The sequence below is a fragment of the Apaloderma vittatum genome, unplaced genomic scaffold (genome assembly GCF_000703405.1).
Source record: "Apaloderma vittatum isolate BGI_N311 unplaced genomic scaffold, ASM70340v1 Scaffold43414, whole genome shotgun sequence".
Taxonomy (NCBI): Eukaryota; Metazoa; Chordata; class Aves; order Trogoniformes; family Trogonidae; genus Apaloderma; species Apaloderma vittatum.
The window spans coordinates 1-22,894 of NW_009714022.1; the positions used below are offsets into that span (position 1 = coordinate 1).

The 22,894-nt window shown below is 36.8% G+C and overlaps 2 protein-coding genes across 2 annotated transcripts; one reads left to right on the forward strand and one right to left on the reverse strand.

Annotated features, from left to right (window-relative positions):
• Positions 1 to 3,562: 3,562 nt before the first annotated feature.
• Positions 3,563 to 8,802, forward strand: SLC25A3 (solute carrier family 25 (mitochondrial carrier; phosphate carrier), member 3; the record flags this gene model as incomplete). Its single annotated transcript, XM_009868583.1, has 6 exons — positions 3,563 to 3,684; positions 6,322 to 6,501; positions 6,622 to 6,803; positions 7,505 to 7,677; positions 8,242 to 8,352; positions 8,464 to 8,802. Coding segments are annotated over 6 exons (929 nt in total), but the record flags the coding sequence as incomplete, so codon positions are not given.
• A 5,861-nt stretch (positions 8,803 to 14,663) lies between these two features.
• Positions 14,664 to 21,699, reverse strand: IKBIP (IKBKB interacting protein). The gene is made up of 3 exons (XM_009868581.1): positions 21,506 to 21,699; positions 19,995 to 20,112; positions 14,664 to 15,521 (listed from the first exon to the last, which is right to left on the reverse strand). The coding sequence occupies exons 1-3, from the start codon at positions 21,697 to 21,699 to the stop codon at positions 14,766 to 14,768; spliced, it is 1,068 nt and encodes a 355-aa protein (XP_009866883.1). The 3' UTR covers positions 14,664 to 14,765.
• Between the last annotated feature and the right edge of the window lie 1,195 nt (positions 21,700 to 22,894).

Consider the following 22,894-nt stretch of genomic DNA (forward strand, 5'->3'; position numbering starts at 1 on the left):
AGGAAGGGCACGGGCGGGGGAGGCGCCGAGAGCCCCTTCCGCTGCCCGCCTGGCGCGTGCGGGGTGGCAGCAGGGATCCGGCGTTACCGGGAAAGAAAACGGGGGGGTTCTACATCACAGTAACCAACTGAGAGAGTTTGTCTTGGGGGATAAGAGCTTTTCCTGCCTCTGCTGGGCCTACGGCCTATGGCCTCTCTCCCATAAGTTTTTAGGTTCCCTCTTGGCTTTTTTTCCCATGTTTATTCACAGCTGGACATCTGACCATCCAGACAGTTTAAAGTGCCTGCAGCTCCTATGTTGGGTTGTGGGGTTTTTTTGTTTTTTTTTTTCTTTCTCCTTTGTAGTTGTGGGGCTTATACCAGATAACCCTGCTTTCTAAGATAGTGATGCATTTTAGATTTAAGTACAAGTCCTTCCGGTATGTTTCCCGTTAACATCTGTGACTTTCAAAGGTCATTCCTAGATGATAGTCCTAACAGCGGAGTTGGATGTTAAAATTTTAATTCTTTTAAGATTTTAATAAGAGTATCTTTCTGCCTTTATTTAGAAAACTAAGAAATGCTTTCAGCAAGATCTTTTTCTGAAGTACTTTGATTATTGAAAGTGTGTTAGTGCTCTTGCATGAGCATTTCATGTGAAAGAGAGGCAGAGCTTGGTGTTGGATTTTATTAAGTATTCAAGAAAGTACTTCTGGCTTTTACTGTAGTAATCTTGTTGCTAGCTAACTAAAGCCCAAAATAGCAGTTGGTATGCTAAATATATTCAGTAGGTGCATTTATTTCTTAAAAGCATTATGCCTAATCTTCATCCTGTTTGTAGGCAGATGCGGTCAAAGGTGACAAAAGTTTCTTGGTCTTTGTAGTCTTTTCTGCTGTGTTCATTATTTCACATACCAGTAGGTTCTCTGGCCTTTGTGTTGGGAGACTAACACGTTGCAGGAGATATTTGAGCTTGTGCAAGGTCACACAAAGTCAGTACAAACCGTAAGGCCTTTTGAGTTCAGCTCAGGACATCAACCATAACACAGCTCAAAGTGGTTTTTTATCAGCTCTTGGAATTTGTCCTTGTTAACCTGTCAGACCAGAGGTAGAGAAATGAAATAAGTTACAATGTAGCTGTCTTAACCAAGTTTACTCTATTATGTGGTGTATATTTATATTTGAGTAGCTTCAGGGTGTTTCAAGTCAGTGTCTAGGTAGGTTAGAATAAATTTTTGCCCTCTGTACTGCATGTTTAGACAGTTTTCTGGTAACAATTTCTAGGAAATTTGACCCTATTTCTTAAATAGGAAGTCTGGTATTTACTGTAGCTTTTTTCATGACAGTGCTATACCACTGCAAACTTAGGTACCTGTAAAGAGCTCAAGCCTAATTGGTCCTGGCTGGCTTTTCTTAATTACTGGTTTTGAACACCTAGCCGACGGGTCAGTCTGAATAGCATTGTAATAAAGCAGATGCATAAAAGACTACTTTCCTGTGGCTTCTTCAGACATTTGTCTCTCCTTTGAGGTGTATAACTTCTAACAGTAAATTTCTGTGGAAAAAGAAGCCTGAACAAATTCTTCTGGTATCTGAGCAGCCCGGTGACTACTGCAGTGCTGTTGTGCTGCAGGTCAAAGATACAGCTAGAGTGAGCTGCCCCAGAGTACAGAAACAGAGTGTTCTCTGATTACACCTGCATAGCAAGCTTGGTGTGTCTTTGTTTAATCAGTCATTCTGGTAAACCGTAAACAGAATATTACTGCTGTCTACAAGTCTGGTAGCCTAACCAAGCTATTTTAGAGGTATGCATAAGTCCCAGACCAGCGTATTTACAGTCTTGAGCACTATCTCGGTCAACAAAAGTTCTCATAAGTTATGCTTTGCTCTTGCTTTTAAGTAATTTCTTGCTTTAAGCTTAGGCTTAGCATGGTACCTGTGTTTTGGTATTTGCTATTTTAGAATAAAGAAAAAAATTTGACATTTTTATTGTCTCAGTGATTAATTTTGAAGACTTAAGATGAGAAGTGTTAATACAAAATGTGACATAAGATCTGGAACGTTTGGGGAAGAAATCCCTGACACTAGTGAAGTTACGAGCCAGAGAAGCCTGCTAGCATTAGCTCTGTTGATGCTGTTGAATGTACTTGTAGATTTATGTTCATCAAGGAATTTATTTCAGAAGCAAAAAGACAGGGCAAAGAAGTTCTGAAGAAGATAGGCTTTTGCTTTTTTGATTTTCATTATTGTTTCTCTGGAGATAGTTCTTATTAAGTTGTTGTAATGCTTTAATGTCTCTGTCATTTTATTGAAGTAACATCACTAGATCTAACAGCAAAAGAAACCTAGATTATCTCTTTCTACTCTGGAGAATATTTTATGCATACGTTGTTTTCTGTATGCTTATTCAGTATATTAATTTTGCTTTTGCTTATGTATTTAAAATAAGTGTAATAGCAGAACTGTGCTACTATCTTATGGTTATTTTCTACGTTAATTGTAAATTTGAGTGTTTCGTTGTTGCACATAATCATACCTTCTGTAGTTTCTTCAAAAATGGAAACTGCACTGTTAGAATTGATGAAGGTCAATAACTTTAAGACTAGGTGGTTTTATACACAGTACTGTATGGAACAGTGCAAATGAAGTATCCCGTGATTAAATGTGATCTGAAAGATTCTTTCATGAACCTTGTTTATGACTGCTGAATGTGATTAATTTAGGTCCGTAATGCAATTTCATTAAAGAGAAACTGTATAAATCTGAAATTTTGTATTTGAAGGAAAATTTTTTAAAAAAAAAATCTATATATGAACTCTGAAAAATACTTGAAAATGTATCTGCATAAGGAAAAATCCAGTGCTGATCTTGTAGCTCTCTCTAGTCTCAAATACAGAAGTTGGACTGTCACAGACTATTTAACCCGAAGAAGCTTTGTCTTCAAACTTCTAGAGAAATGCTATTCTTGCTTAATTCCTGGATTTGAGTCAGAGTTTCTACTAGCAACTTCTGGTATTAATTTCTATGGTTTAAGTGTGCGGTGATCTAAAACTGTTTCTTCCATTGCTTTTTTTAAAGAAACAAACTTAATTTGGAAGGTTTAGAATAAAATCTCGTCGGTTCAAAATATGTTGATTTAAACAAGTGAATTACTTTTGTGTATAACTTTACAGTTGAATAATATAGCATGGGAGATCAATTTAATACTTTTGAGAAGGTAACGTTCGGTCTTTTTTCCTTTTCTGATCTTTGTTACTGTTTATGATCATATATATATTTTTTTATTTCAATTAACTAGAATACAGCTGTGAATATGGCTCAGGCAGATTCTTTATGCTTTGTGGCCTTGGTGGAATTATTAGCTGTGGAACAACACATACAGCGCTGGTTCCTCTAGACCTGGTTAAATGCAGAATGCAGGTTTGTTCTGCATGTTGGTATGTCATGACATTGACAAAGCATGTTTAGTGTGGTATATTTAATCTACTAATGAATTGAAGGCCTAAGCTATCCCCTGGACGTCATTGTACAGCAGTGCATGGAGTTTATATAAAAGCATGGTGTGTCTTTATGTTTTGCTGCAGAATACAGTTGTGAATATGGCTCGCTCAAGTTTTATGCTCTCTGTGGCGTTGGTGGGGTCCTAAGTTGTGGCCTGACACACACTGCTGTTGTACCTCTGGATTTAGTGAAATGTCGTATGCAGGTTTGTATTAACTTAATCATTTCTTAAACTCTGTGTCTCTGTGTAGCCAGCATATTAAGAATTTACAGTAGGGATGCAGTTTTGTCTCTGACAGTGAGTAAGCTTTTTCTCTGAAGCAGCTTGAATGCTGCTTTATCAAGTTGTGTACTGTGAGACTAACAAAATACTGCTTTAAAGAGAAGCAGAGGCATTTAGGATATTCTGGGTTAATTATTTTTGAGTACACTTAAGGCAAATTTAGTCAACTGCATTTGCTAAAACACACCACAGTTTTACGCTTTGCTGGCTAGTAGGGCACTCTTTGTGTGCTTTTGGAGAAAGGAAATAGTATTTTTGGTATTTTGAAAATCTACGTTTTTTAACCTGGAGTGACATGCGTGTACAATTTGATCCATTAACATTGTGGATATCAATGCATGGCTTATGGATTGGATGTTTTCTAATGATGCCACTTTGAATAGAATGGGCAAAAGTTGAAATTATATTGGTAAGGCCGTCAGTGCTTGTGGCTAGTTTCCTTGAAGTGTGCTTTGTGATTGAACTGAAAAGAGTGCCATCACGTTGCACTTAATTTGCAGTACCAGCTTCTGCATTACAATCAACTAATGAGCAGCCATAGGTAAAAACATACTAATGGATTTATTTGGGCAAATCTGTGCCTCAGGAACTAAGCAAATTAAAGCATGCTTCTAAATTTCTGAAAATACAGTTAATTCTCTGTTGGATAGGCTGACACTGATTACAGAAGTGGCAATTTTGTAGTGGTAGAACTCATGAAATTAGAAGGGAACTATGACTGAGTCAGACCTGCTGGTTGCACTAGAATATGGTGTGTGATATTCTTTAAAATTGTGTTTTTCTGGAAAGCCTTTATTTAGCATTCTTTACAAGAATGGCTTTTTCATATGCTTGAGAGCACCTGAAATTCTGGTCTCAGACTAGTAATTCTGTAACACATTGGACAAACACAGAGTGCACTGGATGAGGACAGAATGCTGCTTTCTACACAACCTGCATTGAGACCAGGCTAACTGTGTAGGAATCAGTTATTTCTACTGGTAGGGAATAGCAGTAGCTGAGTAGGTGTTTCATTTCTGACAGTATAGCTTAAGCGCGGTCTTCTGTTGTCATGGACTTCAAAGTCCAAGTTTGGTAGCTTGACTACCTATACCTAGGGTTGAGTTTCTTATGAAGGATGAGATTGATCATGGGTAAAGAAGATGTAGCATCTCAAACAGTTCTTAGTCTGACTGAAAATTGAGTTAATGGGCAGAATGCCTGAGAACTATGCAATGGTGCCTATGCAACTGGGAGCAAGGATCTGTACTTCCTAGGCTTCAGCTGCTTAGTAGGTATGCTCAGCTTGGGCTGCCAATCCTGAGCTTCTTTCGTGGTAAGGATGGTAATACTTCCTCTTCCTTTTCCAGCACTTAAAGGAAGTTGCAAGAGGAGGGTGCTGTGTTGACTCCAAGTGTGACCTTGTAAAATGTGTCAGCGTTTATCTCTTTACAGATCCAGTACAGAGAATGTTAGTAGTCCTGCCTAGGTTCTCCTGGAAGAAACCTGTTGCCTGCACTCTGATGTGTTTTTAAGAAGAGGTCGTCTTTTATGTAGATGATAATTAAGCGTGGTTCTGACATGAACATAGGCTAATTTTGCAGTGTCCAGTTAAATACTCCATTTTCTGGAATTCTGAATATTTTAAAATTGACGTGTTTCAGTGAACTAGTTCTCAAGTAGGTTCTTGTCAGACGGCAAGAAAAAATATGAGTTGCTGCAGGTAGGCATGCATGTCACGTAGCTCTTTCTGAAAGCTTTGATAGACTTCCAATTTTGTATCTTTTTTCTTATCCTCTGAGGAAATGTTGGATAATTTCAAATATGAAAGCTCAGTGTGATGTGACTTTAAATTTCTCGGAATGGTTGTCTAAGAATTTCTGTTAAATAGCTTCATTTCACATGAAACAAAATTATTCGAGTTGATTTTTTTTAAATTTCTGATAAATTATTAATGAAATCTCACTCCAAGTTTTGTATGCAGAAGATAAATTTTTATGTGCAAAAGTAGAAGTTCTCATACTTTTGATCTGTTTTGCTCCTTCTGTCTTAATTTGTCTGTGTGGAGGGATCAAACCTCTATGTGTCAAAGGCACAAATAACCTTTTCTGATTAATAATCAGGTGAATTGTCAGGTTCAGTTTGTGGCAACACTTGAATGTGCGTACGTGGGACAAGTAGTGCGGATGAGATTGCTGACAGAAGCTGTCAAATTTTTAAAGACTCTGATATAAATGTAGTTATACCAGTATTCTACTGACAGCGTTGGAATAGTGATTTCATTAAATCTTTTTGATGCAGAAAGTCATACTGTTGATTTGAAGAATAAAGCGAAATTCGGACAGTTTGGTTGTTCCTGAATATCGAGGAACATACTGGCTGTTAGAATAAATTAGGGTTTGAGACCAGCAAGTAGTCATTACAGTTACTGTAGTGTAACCTTGTGGTGAGGACACAGTCTGTCCAGGGAACCTTAGGAAGCCAGCAGTATGAGGGATTTAAGAATTTTGTATTTTGGATGGGGGTGTGAGAAGGGAAATAGTAAGCTTTATCAAGTGATTAACTGCCTATTCTGTTTAGGTTGATCCACAAAAATACAAGAGCATCTTCAACGGATTTTCAGTGACAGTCAAGGAAGATGGCGTACGTGGCTTGGCTAAGGGATGGGCTCCAACCTTCTTCGGATATTCCATGCAGGGGCTTTGTAAATTTGGTTTCTATGAAGTTTTCAAAATTCTATATGGCAACATAATGGGAGAGGTAAGTCTTTAAGTGGCTTGCCTGAGGCTATATATATCTGCAACATAACAGTATTAGTGATGCAGAGTAATCACAAAAGCACAATTCATTAACAAAAATGTGTGTTCAAATTTACTTCAGGAAAATGCATATTTGTGGCGTACTTCGCTGTATTTAGCTGCATCTGCCAGTGCGGAGTTTTTTGCTGACATTGCTCTGGCTCCAATGGAAGCTGCTAAAGTTCGTATTCAGACACAGCCTGGATATGCTAACACTCTACGAGAGGCTATGCCTAAAATGTTTGCGGAAGAAGGCATCTGGGCGTAAGTATCTCTTGATTTTAGTTTTTATTTTTACTCGGTATTTATTCCAAATGAAAAACTTGCTAAAACTTACTGTGATTTAGCTTTATAACACTCTTTAGTCTTACTGTTTGAAGATAACAGCATACTTCATTGAACCTGTGCTGAACTGGCTGTTAATTCCACATGCTCCTTAGATCCATCTTTGTGAGTATCTTTGTGCTGAGTTCTGCTGGATAACTTCAGTTTCTAGCAGTTCCAGTCGGAGATACTCAGCAACTTTTTTGGTTGTACAGTCAAAGATGCTTGAGTCATTGGCATGTAAGAGTAATATAACTGCATGTTAGCTTTCTGTTCTGATAGAAATGGCTGCTAATACACAAGTCATTTATCGCTATCGGGACTTGGCTGATACGCAGACATGAGCCTTACTGCACTTGTAGTGTCAATACTACATTATTCCTTTAGGGCATTGTAATTGAAAAGTGACTCCAGCAACAGCTGTGCAGCGTAGGGATCGGGTAAATTGCAATTTGTGGTGTGGTGTTTTAGTACTCGGGAACTGGTAAAACTAAAATTCAGTCTGTAGGTATTGAGATGCTTACAGTATCAGTATTTAGAAGTTGTATTCTCAATAGCAACAATAAGCTAGTTTTTCAATTTAGAAATGTACCTTAAATACGGGAGAGACTGAAACCAAATTTCTCTCTTCTCTGATTAAGCTTCTACAAAGGTGTGGCTCCACTATGGATGAGGCAGATTCCATACACAATGATGAAATTTGCCTGTTTTGAACGTACTGTTGAAGCTCTCTACAAGTACGTCGTTCCTAAGCCGCGAAGTGAATGTTCAAAAGGAGAACAGCTGGTAGTCACCTTTGTTGCAGGCTATATTGGTAAGGAATCTTTTAAGTCCTACGTTTCATTAATGAAGTACTGCAACTCTAGAAGCATGTGTCCCGTTTCAGTGTCTGAGATAAATGTAAATAGAATTGGAGAATTTACTTGTAGCTTTAAAACATGCAAGGGAAAAAACTGCATTTATCTGTAAGTGAACATGACTATATAGTAGGAGAATACTTTTTGATTGTTCTCATGTATTACCAATATTAACGTCCAAGTTTAGAAACTGCAGCTGATTTAAGTGAAAAAACTTGCACCTTTGCTAGGCTGGGGTAGGCTGAGGGAAGGGGAGACAAATTGGATCGAAGGGGGATTTTCAATATCGAAAGATTCAGGAGAAGTGCAGAAAAGGTGCTGTGAGAGCAGAACCGAGGAGTTTTCTAATATTCACGTCACGTTACAAGTATGTACTTGCTGTCCTAGGGCACCAGAAGGCTTGACATACCTTCTGTGCAATTTATTAGTAATTTTTTAGAAGGTGTGGTTTCAGTTCATTGTACTTTGTGGCAATGGTACAGCTAAAACACCAGAGAACTAATGTAAAATTATTCTTTCAGCTGGTGTGTTCTGTGCAATTGTTTCCCATCCTGCTGACTCTGTGGTGTCTGTATTGAACAAAGAAAAGGGCAGTTCTGCTATGCAGGTTCTCCAGAGGCTTGGATTCAAAGGTACATCCTTACTGTCATGTATTTTAGATTGTTTGTGGTGTCTTGTTTTGGGGAGGATTTCCTTTTTTCCTGGCTTCCTGTGTTACTCATGCTTTATGTTTTGCTCTATAGGTGTATGGAAAGGTCTGTTTGCTCGTATCATTATGATCGGTACCCTGACTGCACTACAGTGGTTCATCTATGACTCTGTGAAGGTTTATTTCAGACTTCCTCGTCCACCTCCACCCGAAATGCCAGAATCTCTGAAGAAGAAGCTTGGTCTAACTGAATAGACAACTCATGGACTGACTGTGCTGGCTGTCCCAGTAATGAGTTTCATGAAACTTTTATATATTTGACTATGTAGAAAACAAACTCTATATGATGTTATTATTGGCTGTGCCCTCTTCACACATGAGGGTTTAACTTCTACCACTGTCATTGCCTGAAATAAATAAGAAACAGAGTGCTTAGTGTCTGTTTACTATTGCATACGTAAACTTTGTTTCATAGCAGCAAATACCTCGAATACTCCCCCTGCCCCACCCCCACCAAAAAAAAAAGTGAAAAATAACCTGTTCTACACTTTCGGAACTAGAGAATTGTATAACAATTGTAACAAAAATAGGCTTTCACAGTTTCCAGAGAAGTGCCAAGAACCTATCCTGGCAGAACTACAGAAACTAACTGTGGTTCTGTGCACTTTGAGTGGCCTGTTCTGTTTGCCTGTAATAAGCTGTTACTGTAGAATGGTTGAACTCCTGAAGGGCTGAGGTGAGACTGCAGTCTGATAGAGCATCATGGCCATAATAATGATGTTCTGTTATGGAGTTAAAAGGAACCTTATACATAATGGAGCTGTTTCTGCTTTGGGGTGGTCATCCCAACACAACTAATTTACGCTTACTTAACTTGTGCTTTTGCTGGCTTTGAACCATGCCAAAGAACTCTGTCCTTTTGGTTGTACTGTAGAATTAAGCAGTAGCTGCTATCTTAACAAAAGAAAAGTTGATGTTAATAAAGATTCTCAAAGATATGTGGCCACTAAAAGCTTACTAGACCTTTATGATGAAATAAAAATAGCTTGCCTGGTATTGTAGAGTTTGACAAACTCGCTGGCTTTTCCCTGCAGTTGGTACTTCCTGTAGGTGCTTTTCTTTTTTGGGGGGGAGGAGGAGAATATTGAGTTAATTTAACTAATATTAAGTTTTGGTTGAACCATGCACTTCTGCAGTGCAAGAAGCCATACCAATTTTTTTTGGACCTTGCTTGATGTGAAGAAATCCAGGCTCCTAGGTATGCAAGAGGTGACACACGGTGTTTTGTTAAAGCAATGAATGTTTTTTCCACTCTTACAGAAAGATGAGCATGCTGCCTTCTGCGTTTCGCCTGATCGAGAGCGCACAGTTGATAATGGCATTGAGAAAAACCCAGAAATAGTCTATAAAGGGTTTGCATCCGGTACTACTTTGTTCTCTTAGTAGAGCTGGAGCTTAAGTGTCTTTTGTACAAAACTGTTTGGATGTGCTGTTCAGCATGTGAGCTGACGATACTGAGCTTAGCTTGGCATTCACCTATGTTGTGCTGCTCCAGACTCTAGTAAAGAGTCTTCTGTTCTTCAGAGTCAAATGCTGTTAAAGCTTGTGCTATTGGATTAGCATAAATACACTGACTGCTGTGTCTTACTGGGATCTGAAGTTCCTACTACTATTTGCCCCCTGGGAAAACACTCCAACTTCCATGAGTTTGAATGGTTATGCTAAACAAGCAAGATGAGCCTTATTTTGACTCCGCTACCTTTCAAAATGTGGAGTAAAGTCTAAAACTGCTCTTTTTCCCTGTCACCATGACAGTAAATGTTCTTGGAGTGGTTCGTATCTTAACTGCGTTATACAGTCCAGACAAGCATTTGTACCAGTACCTTGGTGTTGAATTAAATATATTTCATGGTAGCGTGCGTACATCTTGTTGCCCGATTGAGAGTGGGAAGCTTTGAGATTACTTAATGCATCATTAAATGCTCCTAAGAGCTTTCTTGGAGAAGAGCATTAATTATGACTTGATCTTGTATCAAGACCATTGATGTTAAATCAGCTTTTGAAGTTAATTTTTGTATGTGGTTCAACTTGTTAGAAAAAAAACTATTTTTGCGTACTGGATAAGTTTCTTTAAAGGTGTGTTTTAACTTGGTAGACTTTGTTTGCAGGAAAACATCTCACATGCCTTCTAATCCTGGGGAATGAATCACTTTGAAATTTTAAGGCTAGCAAAAGAGGGAGATAAAACTTGGCTGATGCAGTGGGCTAGTCTGGTTGTTAACTAATAGCAGTGATAAGCTAAATTGCTCAAGACTTTCTTGTTATTCTGTGTGTGGGGCAAAATGGCACAATATTTCTCTAGACTTGGGTCACCTATATGTGGCCATTTTAAATACGTGCAGTATTAAAAAATCTTAAATTCGTTTTCTCCTTTCTCAAGGGTAGACCTGAAACTATCTTTTTAAAGATGCTCACATAATTTTATCAAGGTAAATCTGAGGTAAGACTACAAGGGGCAGCTAGCTACTCCACTTCTGTAACTGCGAAAGGGAAAATATACTTAATGCTACTTGTAGTGTTCTGTTTCAGTGGAAAACCTGAGAGGGGGAGAGAACTGCCTTACAGCCGCCGCGTTCATTGACATTCAGCCACAGGCTTGTACGGATGCTTGAGATGAAGGTTTAACTTGTCAACTGGTTAAAGGGTCACCCACTGATCATTTTAAATGAGCTTCAGTGGGAAAACTAGTGTCAAAACGCATTTAAAAGGTCAACTTCTGTCATCGATAGCTGCTTTTATAGCATAATGTTTGGTAGTTGAAAGTTGACAAAAGATGGGGCAGGGGAGCAGTGATGCTTTTGATGGGCTTGCGTTTTCATTGCAAGGGAAGAAGTCCTATATCAAGAAGGAGCACGCTGTTTGCGACTTGGATAACCATAAAGTGCTTTGTAAAACGTGGATGATGTACATGCTGCTTGTGTGTATTGTTTCAGGAGGGAAAAAAACATCCTTACTTGCTATTACTGGGGCTGAGATCAGCTTTCAGGTTCAAAGTGCACTGTATAAATTTGGAATAACGACTCAAATCACACCCTGTGTATCAGGTTGTACTACAGATAAAATGTGCTGCTGATACTTGCTGAAATATTTTGTTGCATATCATTTTAAAATGGGCTGTACTGATGCAAATAGTTGTAATTCATTTACATTTCTACATAGAAATGATGTAGTTCACAGCGAAAACAATAAAAAATACTGCTTTTTTGTAGCAAATATGAGTCCCTTGGATAGCTGACCTTAGTAGCTACACGATCGTGTTACAGCGTATGATTTTTCTAACTCTGAGTGATGTGGGAGAAGGATGTTGCTCCTGGCTGAGCTGTTGTGCTGGTGTCTAAAAGAAGATTTTTAATGTGTTGGGGTTACTTTGCTTATGTCATTTCTTTTCAGTATTGATCACTTAGTGCTGGCTTTTTTTTAATTAGTATTATTTTTCCTTGTTAGTTGCTGGCAAGTTCTGTACCTGCATGCTAAGATAAAGCCAAGATGTCCCGAGTATCACTGCAGGACTGCATGGGATGCTATGTTTTAAGTAGTATAGCTGTACTTCTCATTATTACCTGAGTCTTTAAAACACTTAACAAAATTGAAGATAGTATTGTTGAGTGCGCCTAGAAATGAACTAGGTAAGGGGTTGTAGTTTTACTGAGCTGATGCTCTCCCCACTGCTGACAGTACTAAACCAAGGAGGTGAGGTTAGTCTGCTTAAAATTTATGAAAGATCCCTCACTTTCTGCCTCGTCTCCACTGCAGAAAGAGCTTTGCCTCTGTCCTTAGAACAAAGCTACTTTTTTTTTTTTAGTACAGTGGAGGTGTATACTTGAAAGGCTAATGCAGATTTGTAATACCTGTGCAGATTGTGGGCGAACTGATCTCTTCTCTTCTGAGGATAATACAGTGGGTGTGCAAATTTTAGATCCAGATTTCTTACTTTTTTTTTTTTTTTTGTCCAAGAAGACTTTACCTTTGTGACTTTAACTTTTTGTCTCTTGTAGCAACAAAGCTTATGAAAGTATCGTAAGATATTGGACCTGCACTTTGAGGAGAGGAAGATTGGATGGTCTGCTTACATCTATAGATAGAATGAAATCAATGGTTCTGTAGTATTTTTTGCATACTTAAATTCCCATGGAGACCATAAACAGGACTGTATATTTGACTTCTCACTGGTAGATGTGATCTAAGATTTGGAGATTATTCATTTGAGGGTTGAAAATAAAACCAACAGTTGTTTATGCTGGCTTATTTTTTGGTTACTGTTCCAAAGAGAATGTGCTCTTTTCATCCAGAATGACCTCTTTGCTGTGTCAAGACATCTCTGATTAACTCTGCAGCTGGAGCATATTTTCCACCTCCCTTCACTTGTGTAAATAGTGCTCTACTGGTTCTCCAGTTCTGTGTCTCCGTTTTTTTTACTACGGATCACAAATGATTCATTCATAAAGTTGAACACAAAATAAATTACTATAGCTCATGATGCAATTAATCCCGTGGTAACTGTTAACTGAAAGGCACAGATTTCTCTTACTGCTCTATCAATGTTCTTTTGGCAGCCATGCCTGTTGATGGGACTGTGACATGACTTTGCACACAAAAAAACCCCACCCTAGGATTGGTGAATTCAGTGAATATCAGGCTTCAATATACAAATGAGATTTATTTATTATGTAAACCCAAACTTATTGTGTGTGTATGTCTGTGTGTGCGTGTATATATATATTCAGGTATGATGTACAGCTTAACTTGGCTGAGCATTCTGGATATTTAATTTTTCTGTCTCCTTTAAATGCCATTTGGTTATTTTCAAGGGTTTGCTTAAGAACTGCGTGAAACACTGGTTAGTAAATAGGATCTGTGGATGCTCTTCTAGGAAATCTTGCGACAGATTTATCTGTGTGGTCTGTCAGGGGGACTGGAAAGGGGTAAAAGGAAATTGGGAGGTAGGAATGGATCTATATGAAAAAGAGGAAAACTTGATGAAACACAGCATTTGGACTTCATGATCTTAGAGGCCTTTTCCAACATTCATGATTCTGTGATTTGTGGTTGACTAACAGCAATGAAGCAAGCAATGTGCAGAAGACCAGCAACATGAAGCAAGCCAGAAGATAGGGATTGCTAAATGAGGATGAGAATAGTGAGTGAGAGGAATGGTTATGTCTTCCTTGCAACCAAGAGTCTAGTAGCTCTGAGATGTTCAGGTATGACCAACTAAACAACTGGGATGTTTTAAAGGCCTTATTGTATGCTTATACTTCTTGGTATAATTTAATTTATAGGGATTTTCTGAATTGCTTTATTTCCCCTAGTTGTTTCTATAGCTATTTTAATTCTTATTTAATGCAGTTTTCCCCCTTTACTCTGCTAAACCCATTCCCATTATCCTGTTACATCAGACTACTGCCTACTGCATTTTCAAACATCTCCTATCTCGTAAATGTTTGGTATTCACCACAGAAATACTCCCAGTGGCCCGTATCAGTCTAACCTTCTGGGACCTAAGTAACTTCTCTTTGCTGCTTCCTGTTGTATTTTACAGGCTAAGAAACACCGAATGAGTAATGCTGTTCCGATTCCTGAACAGATACCGTGACACTGGGAGAAAGCTATCAGCAGGATTAGTAGGTCTTTCAAAGCATTGTTCCCATATACAGTTCCGTGTTTTAAAGATATAACAGTGCAGTACAGTAATTATGATTTACAATTATAAAGCCTCACACAAAACCTTATATAAATTATTCCACCCAAAGGTGGGACAAACTTTTTGCAAGGCATGAGCAGTATTTCTGGGCATTACTTGCTTCACTGCATTTACCTCTTTAAATATTTTTTTTTTTTTTTAAAAAGTGCTATAGTTTACAAAAATCACAGACTGAATATATTGAGACAAATACTAAATTGCTCCTACATTTAACTAATTCTTGTTCAACTCTGTCTGGAAATCACAATTTTATTCCTTCCTTTGGAGGAAAGCTGAAGTTCTGTTAGTCTTGGATCGTGCTTTCTTCCTGAAAGCAAACTCTGAAGGTAAGAAAAACATATTATGCATTAACACTTTTATTGTAAAAACCAGCAATTTATTAAATATAGCATCTGCCATCCTTCAGAAAGACAAATACATGCACAGAGACACTGGTTTTTTGCTCACAGTATAGCTTGTCCCCTGAAATCAGAATGACTTTTTCTGTCCTTTTCAAAGGAAGAGGACAAAGCTCTAAGTTTCAATGCGCTTCTAAATGAAGCCTTTAAATACTGTCTTTCTTTTTAGTACTACATGTGATGGAGTTCACACTCCTCAAACACTACTGTTCCTTAGGCAGTGGCAATTCACAGTGATCAATTCATGTCTGAAATCTTGGTTATTTCATCTTTCATATCTTTGATCTCAGTTTGAACTCTTGTTAGATTGGCCAATTTCTCATTCAGTAAAGCAATTTCTTTCTCCCGTTGTAATACATCCTCCACTAGTCTTCCTATTCTCAGTGTTAGGTCATTTATTAATGGCTCCAAGATGGCAAAATCCTTTTTAAGTTTGTATATCTTGGGTTTTAAATCATTTGCAAATGTAACCGTCTTCAGAACTTTTGCTCTGTCACCTTCGAGATTCAAAAGTCTATCCGAATGCTTGTTAAAATAATTCTTTAACTCAGACAATGCTGTCTTAATTTGCTCAATTTTTCTTGCATTACTGGATGCTAAGTTTTGTAGTTCTGTGCTTCGGTCGATGCTACTGGTAAGCAGGTCACCTATATTTTTTACTGTCTTCTTTTCACCTTTTTCTACTTTATCTTCTAGTGTTTGCAAAGCATCTCCCAACGCAGTCATATCTGAGACCAAGCCTGAAATGCGCCTTATGTCAGTTTTCACCGTCACAATCATCAAAGTTATGTTTTTTGCTACAGACGCTGCATTCTGTTCAACACTTGAAACTGCATGAAAAAGGGTTGTTAAATTCTTTTGCAGTTCTTCTTGTTTTTTAATTATGCTGCTAGACCATGTTTTCATTGTATAAATATATTCCTGCAGATGTTTAATATGAGAAACTATTTGAAGGTCTTCCAGCTGTTCCATTAAGTTCCAAGTCTCTTCACACTGGAGGGAGACAAAAAATTTTTAACAAGATTTCTACTCAACACCTCATATCAAAATTACTCTAATGAAATATTTTACTATTCTGAAATGGAGCACAAACCCCCTCTTGCAACAGAACCAAATTTTTTTTTCCTTTTGGTATAGAAAACAAATTCAAATGTTACTACTTTTTCTATTATAACAAAAATTACAGGAAGGTGCTATATGACTTTCCAGCTTGACCTCTGAAAACACAAGTCATGCTTCTGATTTACAGAAATTTTTGTATTAACCCTATAACATCTGCAATGCAGAAAAACACGCAGAAGGACATTCAGAAATGTTTTAGATACCTGTTTTTAAATATTCTTACTTAAAAATCATGGACTATAATTAACCATTGCATTTTTATTTTGGTAATTATATTTTTAACATGGTGTTCACAGAAGGAAAAGCCAAAGTAATCAGGCATAGTTCCCTTCTGTTTAAATCGCTACCAATAGGCTTCCCAGGAAAAACATTACCTGAAGAGCCTGCCTCCATAAAAGCTATGTTAATGAAGGAACACCAACGCTACTGCTGGGTTTTGACTGAATTTGCTAGTTCACTTTTTAAAAAAAAATGTTTCTAATGATTGGTTCTTGGTTTTCAAATTTCAGAGGAAGAAAGGAAAACACCTGAGTGATCCCATCCTGTTCAATCCCCAGTAAGTCAGTGTACAACTTGGAGAGAAAAAAAACCCCACTCAACGGGCAACCTGATTCATTCTTAGAGGCTACAGATTCCTACTAATTCTTCTCTGGACACTAGTAGTAAAATTATCACCAAAGAAACAGGTATTTTTAACTTTCTGATTGTGTGAGTAATTTCTCACTAGCACAGAACTGCTTGCTTAAAAATTAAATACCAAAATTTAGGTTGTGGAGAGGTGTGCTGGTTTCCTAGTTAATGCCCTCTCAGAATAAGGATTTCTCGTTCAGTCTTTTGTGTACACTCAGCTTTCAACAGGGCTGAGGTTGATGTAAGACATTAAACTGGGGAGCATACCACTGGTAACTTAGCTACCCTTTCCCAAAAATATATGAAGTAGAAACACACTGGACCACACTTGTGAAAAATATTTAAAAAAACCATGTTTGTGTAGAATAGGATTTCTGGAAGAGCAGTTTATTTTGAATTAGTTTATGCACCACAACAGGGCAATCCACTACAACATATTATTGTTGAATATGACTGTAAACAGATACAAATCTATACATAAGTAATAAATCGCTGAAACTGAAAAATCTTATAACATTGAGAAATGCTGGTTTAATAGTCTCTTGAATGGGCAGCACCAACTGTTCAGCAGAGTTCTACATAAAAGAATGTATAAAACCAGAAAAACTTAAGTGATTAAGTCATATGTGTTCTGGGTTCATAGTGTCTACTAAGCAATCTCTATTCCTGAGTTCTGGAATCAGAAATTAGCAAGACGTTAAGTCTGTGGACACAAATTTATGGTGGTCCCACAATCCAGCTTTCAATGAACAGCTATCGGGCAGTACCACATCCTGCGTTAAGTTGATCTATGAGACCTTTGCATAAATTAGATGTTCCCTGCTCCCAAGTATGTAACTCTATGGCTTTCATTAGATGCTTCTGCAGTTCTTGGCTCACCAAACTTTGGGAAACAAAGTCACTAACACAGTTAATCTTTTTTTCTTTTTTGAAATGCAAAGCAGTATCAGACATGTCAAATAATGCCCAACAGAGAATGTTCTACATAAGGTTAAACTTCTAACAGCACCATAACAAACAAACAAACAACTTCCCCAATAAAAAAAAAAACAAACAAACAACAAACAAACCAAAATAACAAACACCACAAACTAATACAGTGGCTCATCGCACCACGCTTGCAAATTAAATGATGGAAGAATCTAACAGGAATATCTGTTAATAAGAACTTTAGTCTGTATGTAGTCCAATGACTTCAATAGCAGGACACTATGCCAGTGATTTCAGAAAGTTTGAAAGAGCCGGAAATGAGGTCTGAGGAGGCTATTTGTATGGGGTCAGAGAGATAACAAGATAACACCGGCTGCTATAATAACCCCCTGCTTATAAATACCAGTACAAGAGAAGGTTCTCAGCAGGGGTACTTCCCTAATGTTTTCTGTGATGCTGTTGTATCTACGCTTCAGCTGTTAAAAATGTACTTAGTGCTTCCCTGCACGTAGTAAAATATGTAGATCTCAGTAGATACAACTCTGACATTGAGGAATCTGTACTTTAAGAGCAAAAACATTATGGTATATACCACATTAAGAGTGAGGTACATGTACGTCTGCCTAGAGATAAGAACTTTGATGTTCTTTGTGTTACGAGTCCATGGAATATAATGCAAAAGGTAACAATATAAAAAACTAAGCAGTGAAAACAAAGTATAATCTGATGTCTCCAGTTGTGATTTTTTTTCTCCTTAAATCTAAATACGTTGCTTCAAATTCCTTTTTAATAAATATGCTGAAAATAATCCTTTATTTAAGAAAATACTCCTTTCCTCCTTCAACACAGTATTTCTTGCTCTCTAGCCTATTCTAAGTTTGCCTCTCAGTCTGCTCCAATGCCCATTTAAATTAATGACAATATTTCAGCTATCCTTAACATACATTGGAGTCACATTATTTCTAATAAAGTGCTCTTGCATCAATGAAAACCTTAAGTCCAAATTCACTTATCCCCATCCTGGTCATTTTCTAACTTAGAGCTCTCTGAAGTTATTTCTTTTGCTTTTGAAGATACTTTTATGTCATGCACTACTTCTTCTAAAACCGGTACTTCCTTCTCTGCTCTCAGTATGCTGTCATTGTGCTGTATGCCTTCAAGAACTTTTTGCATGGCCATTGTATCAGAAACAGTTTTCAGCATATCGTTTTCCACAGTATACAGCCGTGTTGTCAAGTCCTCTATCTTTTTCTCCATGCTTAGCAATTCACTTGATAATCTAAGAATGGAGTGAATAGCATTTTCAATTGCTGGCAAATGAGTCTTGCACTCCTCAATTTTAGGTTCATAGTTTGCAAGTTTCTGATTCAGGTCTATGTTCTTGGCTACCAGACTATTCTGTTGTTCTTCTAGCTTTTCAACTGCCTTTGCATGCGAGTGCAACTTTTGTTCAACTCTAGAGAATTCATCATCTTCTTGCCTTTTTAGTGTTTTAATATTTCTGGTTGTACTGTCTTCCAGATCTCTTACTCTCTCTGAAAGGGATTTAACTCTTTGGTCAACTTCATTAATTTTGTTAGTAACTTCTGTATGTATGAACTTTGCTTCAGATTTTAAACTGCTCGTGTTTGTATTCATTTCATCCAAGCTTCTTCTCCAGGAGTCCGTAACATTTTGGAACTTCTCATTAATATTCTGCATCTTTATCGAGAGAGTCTGTCCATTGTTCTGAATATCATTTATGATGTTATGAAGAGAGGATATTTCCTCCTTAAATTCAGTCATCACAGAGATGGATGAGGCAGCTTCTTGTAGGATATTTTCAGAAGACTCAAGCTGCATTTATAACACAAAACAATGCCCATGTCTGCTTAGTCAAAGTAAGAATAGAAAACTATTTATATATATTTAAACAGGTAATAAAGTCCCTTAGAAGTAATTTTACTTGTTACAAAGTTCCTATACAATTTGTTTTCATATTTCATCTTTAAAATATTGTTGATTAACCTAGCACAAAAAAGAAAAGGGTATGCCTCTTTTTGAATTTCTGTAGAATACATGCCATTTTCTTTGTTGTCGGTCCTTTAGTTTCCATGGTGGTTTGCAGGTGTTTTTTTGGTTTTTTTTTTTCTGTTTTGTTTGTGTTTGTTAACATATATTACACTACGTAAATCCCATGCAACATTTTGCAATCTGTAGTGTATAAATATCCAAATTACATCATGTATAAATGACATCACTATGATATCAATGCTAAAACAACATTAGTAGCATAAGCCATCCTGTATTCCCATCATTATTTGTAAGATATAGGGGATAATTTGTCAGCCAGCTCAAGTTTTCTACTTGGTAACGTGACACATAGATAATAAAATAAAATAGCTATGGAAAAAAAAATACTACTATGGCTTCGCAATGTCTTTCACATTATTAGAAAAGGTCTACTACATAAAAATACCTGTAAATTTTCTTCAGAACAATGTGTATTAGAATTAGAACAGTATTGGTAGAATGAAGTAAATGCATAAATGTAAGTTTTTAAAAAAACCCAAAACACACTTAGTGTTTAAAAAGTAATACTAAGATACAACCACTATATTCACATACTTGAAAAATGGTATGGATTGACGCATTTAGCCCCATGAAATATTCTCCAAAGGCCTATTCACAGGCAAGTAGAACACATTATAAAAATGTATTTTAAAACAGTCAGTTAAATCACAATAAAGTAAAACAACAGCAAATGTCCACTAGAGATTATCCAATTAATATGTTGACGATTACCTTTTCAGAAATTAAGTTAACTTTATTTTCCACATCTAGGAATTTTTCAGCTTCTTGCTGTAAGAAATTATACTTTTTTTCCATATCAGCAAATTGATTTGAGTGTTGACACATGAACCTGCAAATTGCAAATAAATAATTAGTAAAGTAACTACATAGTTAGCATATATTGAGTGTTCCTGGACCTGATTCACCACAATCTGTTACTGCAGGGATTTATGTTCACAGAATTTGCTAGATCAATACATGGAAAAAAAAATAAAAAAAAAGGATCTAATGAAATTGATCTGTCTTCATACCAGAGTTATCTTCCCATAGAGGTGGAAAAATAAGGAAACATCCACAGATCTGTTTTGTTTTCACACTGTATGCCATTCAAAAAGGCAAAAAGTTGGATAAGACTGCTGACATAGGAAGGCTATTACATGCTTATAATGCATTGCCTCACAATCTATTTCATGGATATAGTAATATTTAATCTAAAAATAATTTAGACTTTCTTGCAAAGCACCACAAAACAATGCCTAGAAGCCTTTGGATTTAATAAGGCCTTTAATGTTGTTTGATTGTAACCACCTGAGAACACGTGGTGGGTTGTGGCAAACCTTGTACAGCTACTGTTATGATGCTGCTGGTTTTGTGAACAGATAATCTAGATCTCCATCCCGTGCTTTACACACATTATAGATTCACTGACTGTGAACTTGGGAGCTTTGTGATTTGTAAACACTTTGTCCAGTTAAAACTGAAATGAGACAACCAAGCAAAAAACCTTAATTTTGCTGGAAGTTTATTAATTTCAAAACAAGGTTTATTGTAGACTATACAAGGGTCTTCTCAGAAGTAAGAACTACTTTATTTAAAACAATAGGGTTTATTTAAAATACTTGTGCTTTCATAAATTGCTCTTTAGTAGTATATTGAATAGCATTTAGAAGTTTCAGAATATCTACAATATTGTGTATAAATTGTTAGGCAACGTAAGGTAAAATGCTAGCTAGATAAATGCAGAAGAGGTGTAAACAGATACATAAAATAAGCAGAAGCACCACTAATAATTTTATTTTAATATGTCATTCCATTTCTCAAGACGTAGATAATAAAGTCTATGTGATGCTGAAATAAGATGAAATTTTATCTTAATTTTCAGATTGATATAGGGAGTGTAATAATCCGGACTAATTTCTTTCACTAGCGTTCTGAGAATTTCATCGTATTTCTGGATGAAGCTCAGTTTCTGATGGAACTAAGGTATACTGACGCTGCTAAGATATCCCAAATCATTAATTTACAAAGATATTTGACCTTTACTTGCAGACTCCTCCTGATGAGCAATTTACCACAGCACCAAGCACGTTTCTTACAGAAAATGCTACTTTGTTTCTCTTGTTGACTGATTTATTACCTGCTACATAAGCCTTGTTGCATTTATCATCAAATTAAGTGCTCATTACAATGAAGACTGAATACAGTATGGAATACAAAAGAAAATATTTTAGAGGGTTACCTACCAGGTGAGCGCCAAGCAAACAGCAAGGCAAATTATGTTCAAGCTTGTCCGTGAGTCCATCCAAAAGGAACCCTGGGTTTTGCTGGTCCTGGGACCTGTCTGCTTCACACAATTACTGTGCTTCTCAGCCTTTTGTGAACCTTCATTGCTTTTGGATGAAGAAACACCTTTCTTCCTCTGCTTAACTTCAGACATGTTGTGGGTTTTTTTTAAAAAGTAGAAGCAAAAGAGAGAGCTAGAACAAAAAACAAACCAGAAAGGACTATTTACTTCTAAACATCCTCAAATATAACATTTTGTCTTTTAGTTACACAAATACACCTCGAAAATATTTCCTTCAGTGTTTAGTATGTTTTGTTATGTGAACTTTTCTGAAGTGTCATACTTTCGTAAGACTTTGTAAAAATGTTCATTATGTAGAGTACTGCTTTCTGATTTTCTCAAACTTTAGCTAATTTTTACATTCCCCAAAATATTTCACGTGTTGTGCACTAAGCCATTCTGATGATATATTTAAAATCACAAGGACAGAAAACATGATATTTCTTTTTATAGATGATTACTGTCACAATTTCATCAGCAATTTCATTATCCTGTGTTACTTGTAAATTTCTTTTAAAATTGCTTACTTCACATTAAAGGGGAAAATTAATTTTCTCATTTTTTAATAAAAAATGGGATGGCAAATCAAGCTTTAATTTAGAAATAGTTCTGCTGTAATGATTCCACGTCATCTGTAAAACTACAGACATTAGTTAATAGCCATCACTGGAAAAATACAGATTAATGAAATAATGTATCTAGATAAAAGAAAAGCTATAATTTCATCTTTGCTAAAATTGAGGTTCAAATATATTCAGGCAATATGAATCTCCACTTTCAAAGAGTTACAAAAGCTCACATTCTAGCCAACCAAGTGGAAGTACAGAGTGGAATTCTTAAGCCGAAAATCTTCCACCACACTGCTCAAAATAGACTAGAGCCTCGGTGGATTTGATTTAGCACAAACCGAGACAGAAATGTTATGCCGCTTTCCGCATCATTCTGCGGTGTTGCCACTTAGTCACACCTCGAAATAGAACTATTTAAATATTAGAGAGGCTTAGATAGTCATACATATGCATAAAAGACGTTGTTTAAAATCTAAATTTGTCACAAGAGCAGGAAGCTGAGAACTGTTTGGGAGTCACAGGACTAGGGAGCATGTTCTGAGGTTGAAGCATGTAGGAAAAAAACACCTCTTGCTCTCCAAAAAAAAAATTGCAGAAAGGGTTATTTTGTAGTAATAATAATAATAACAAAGATTCGAATGTTAGTTGGGGAAATTGATTAATCTAGAAACAACCACTCCGCCTTAACATCAAAGAATCATAGAATTGTCAGGGTTGGA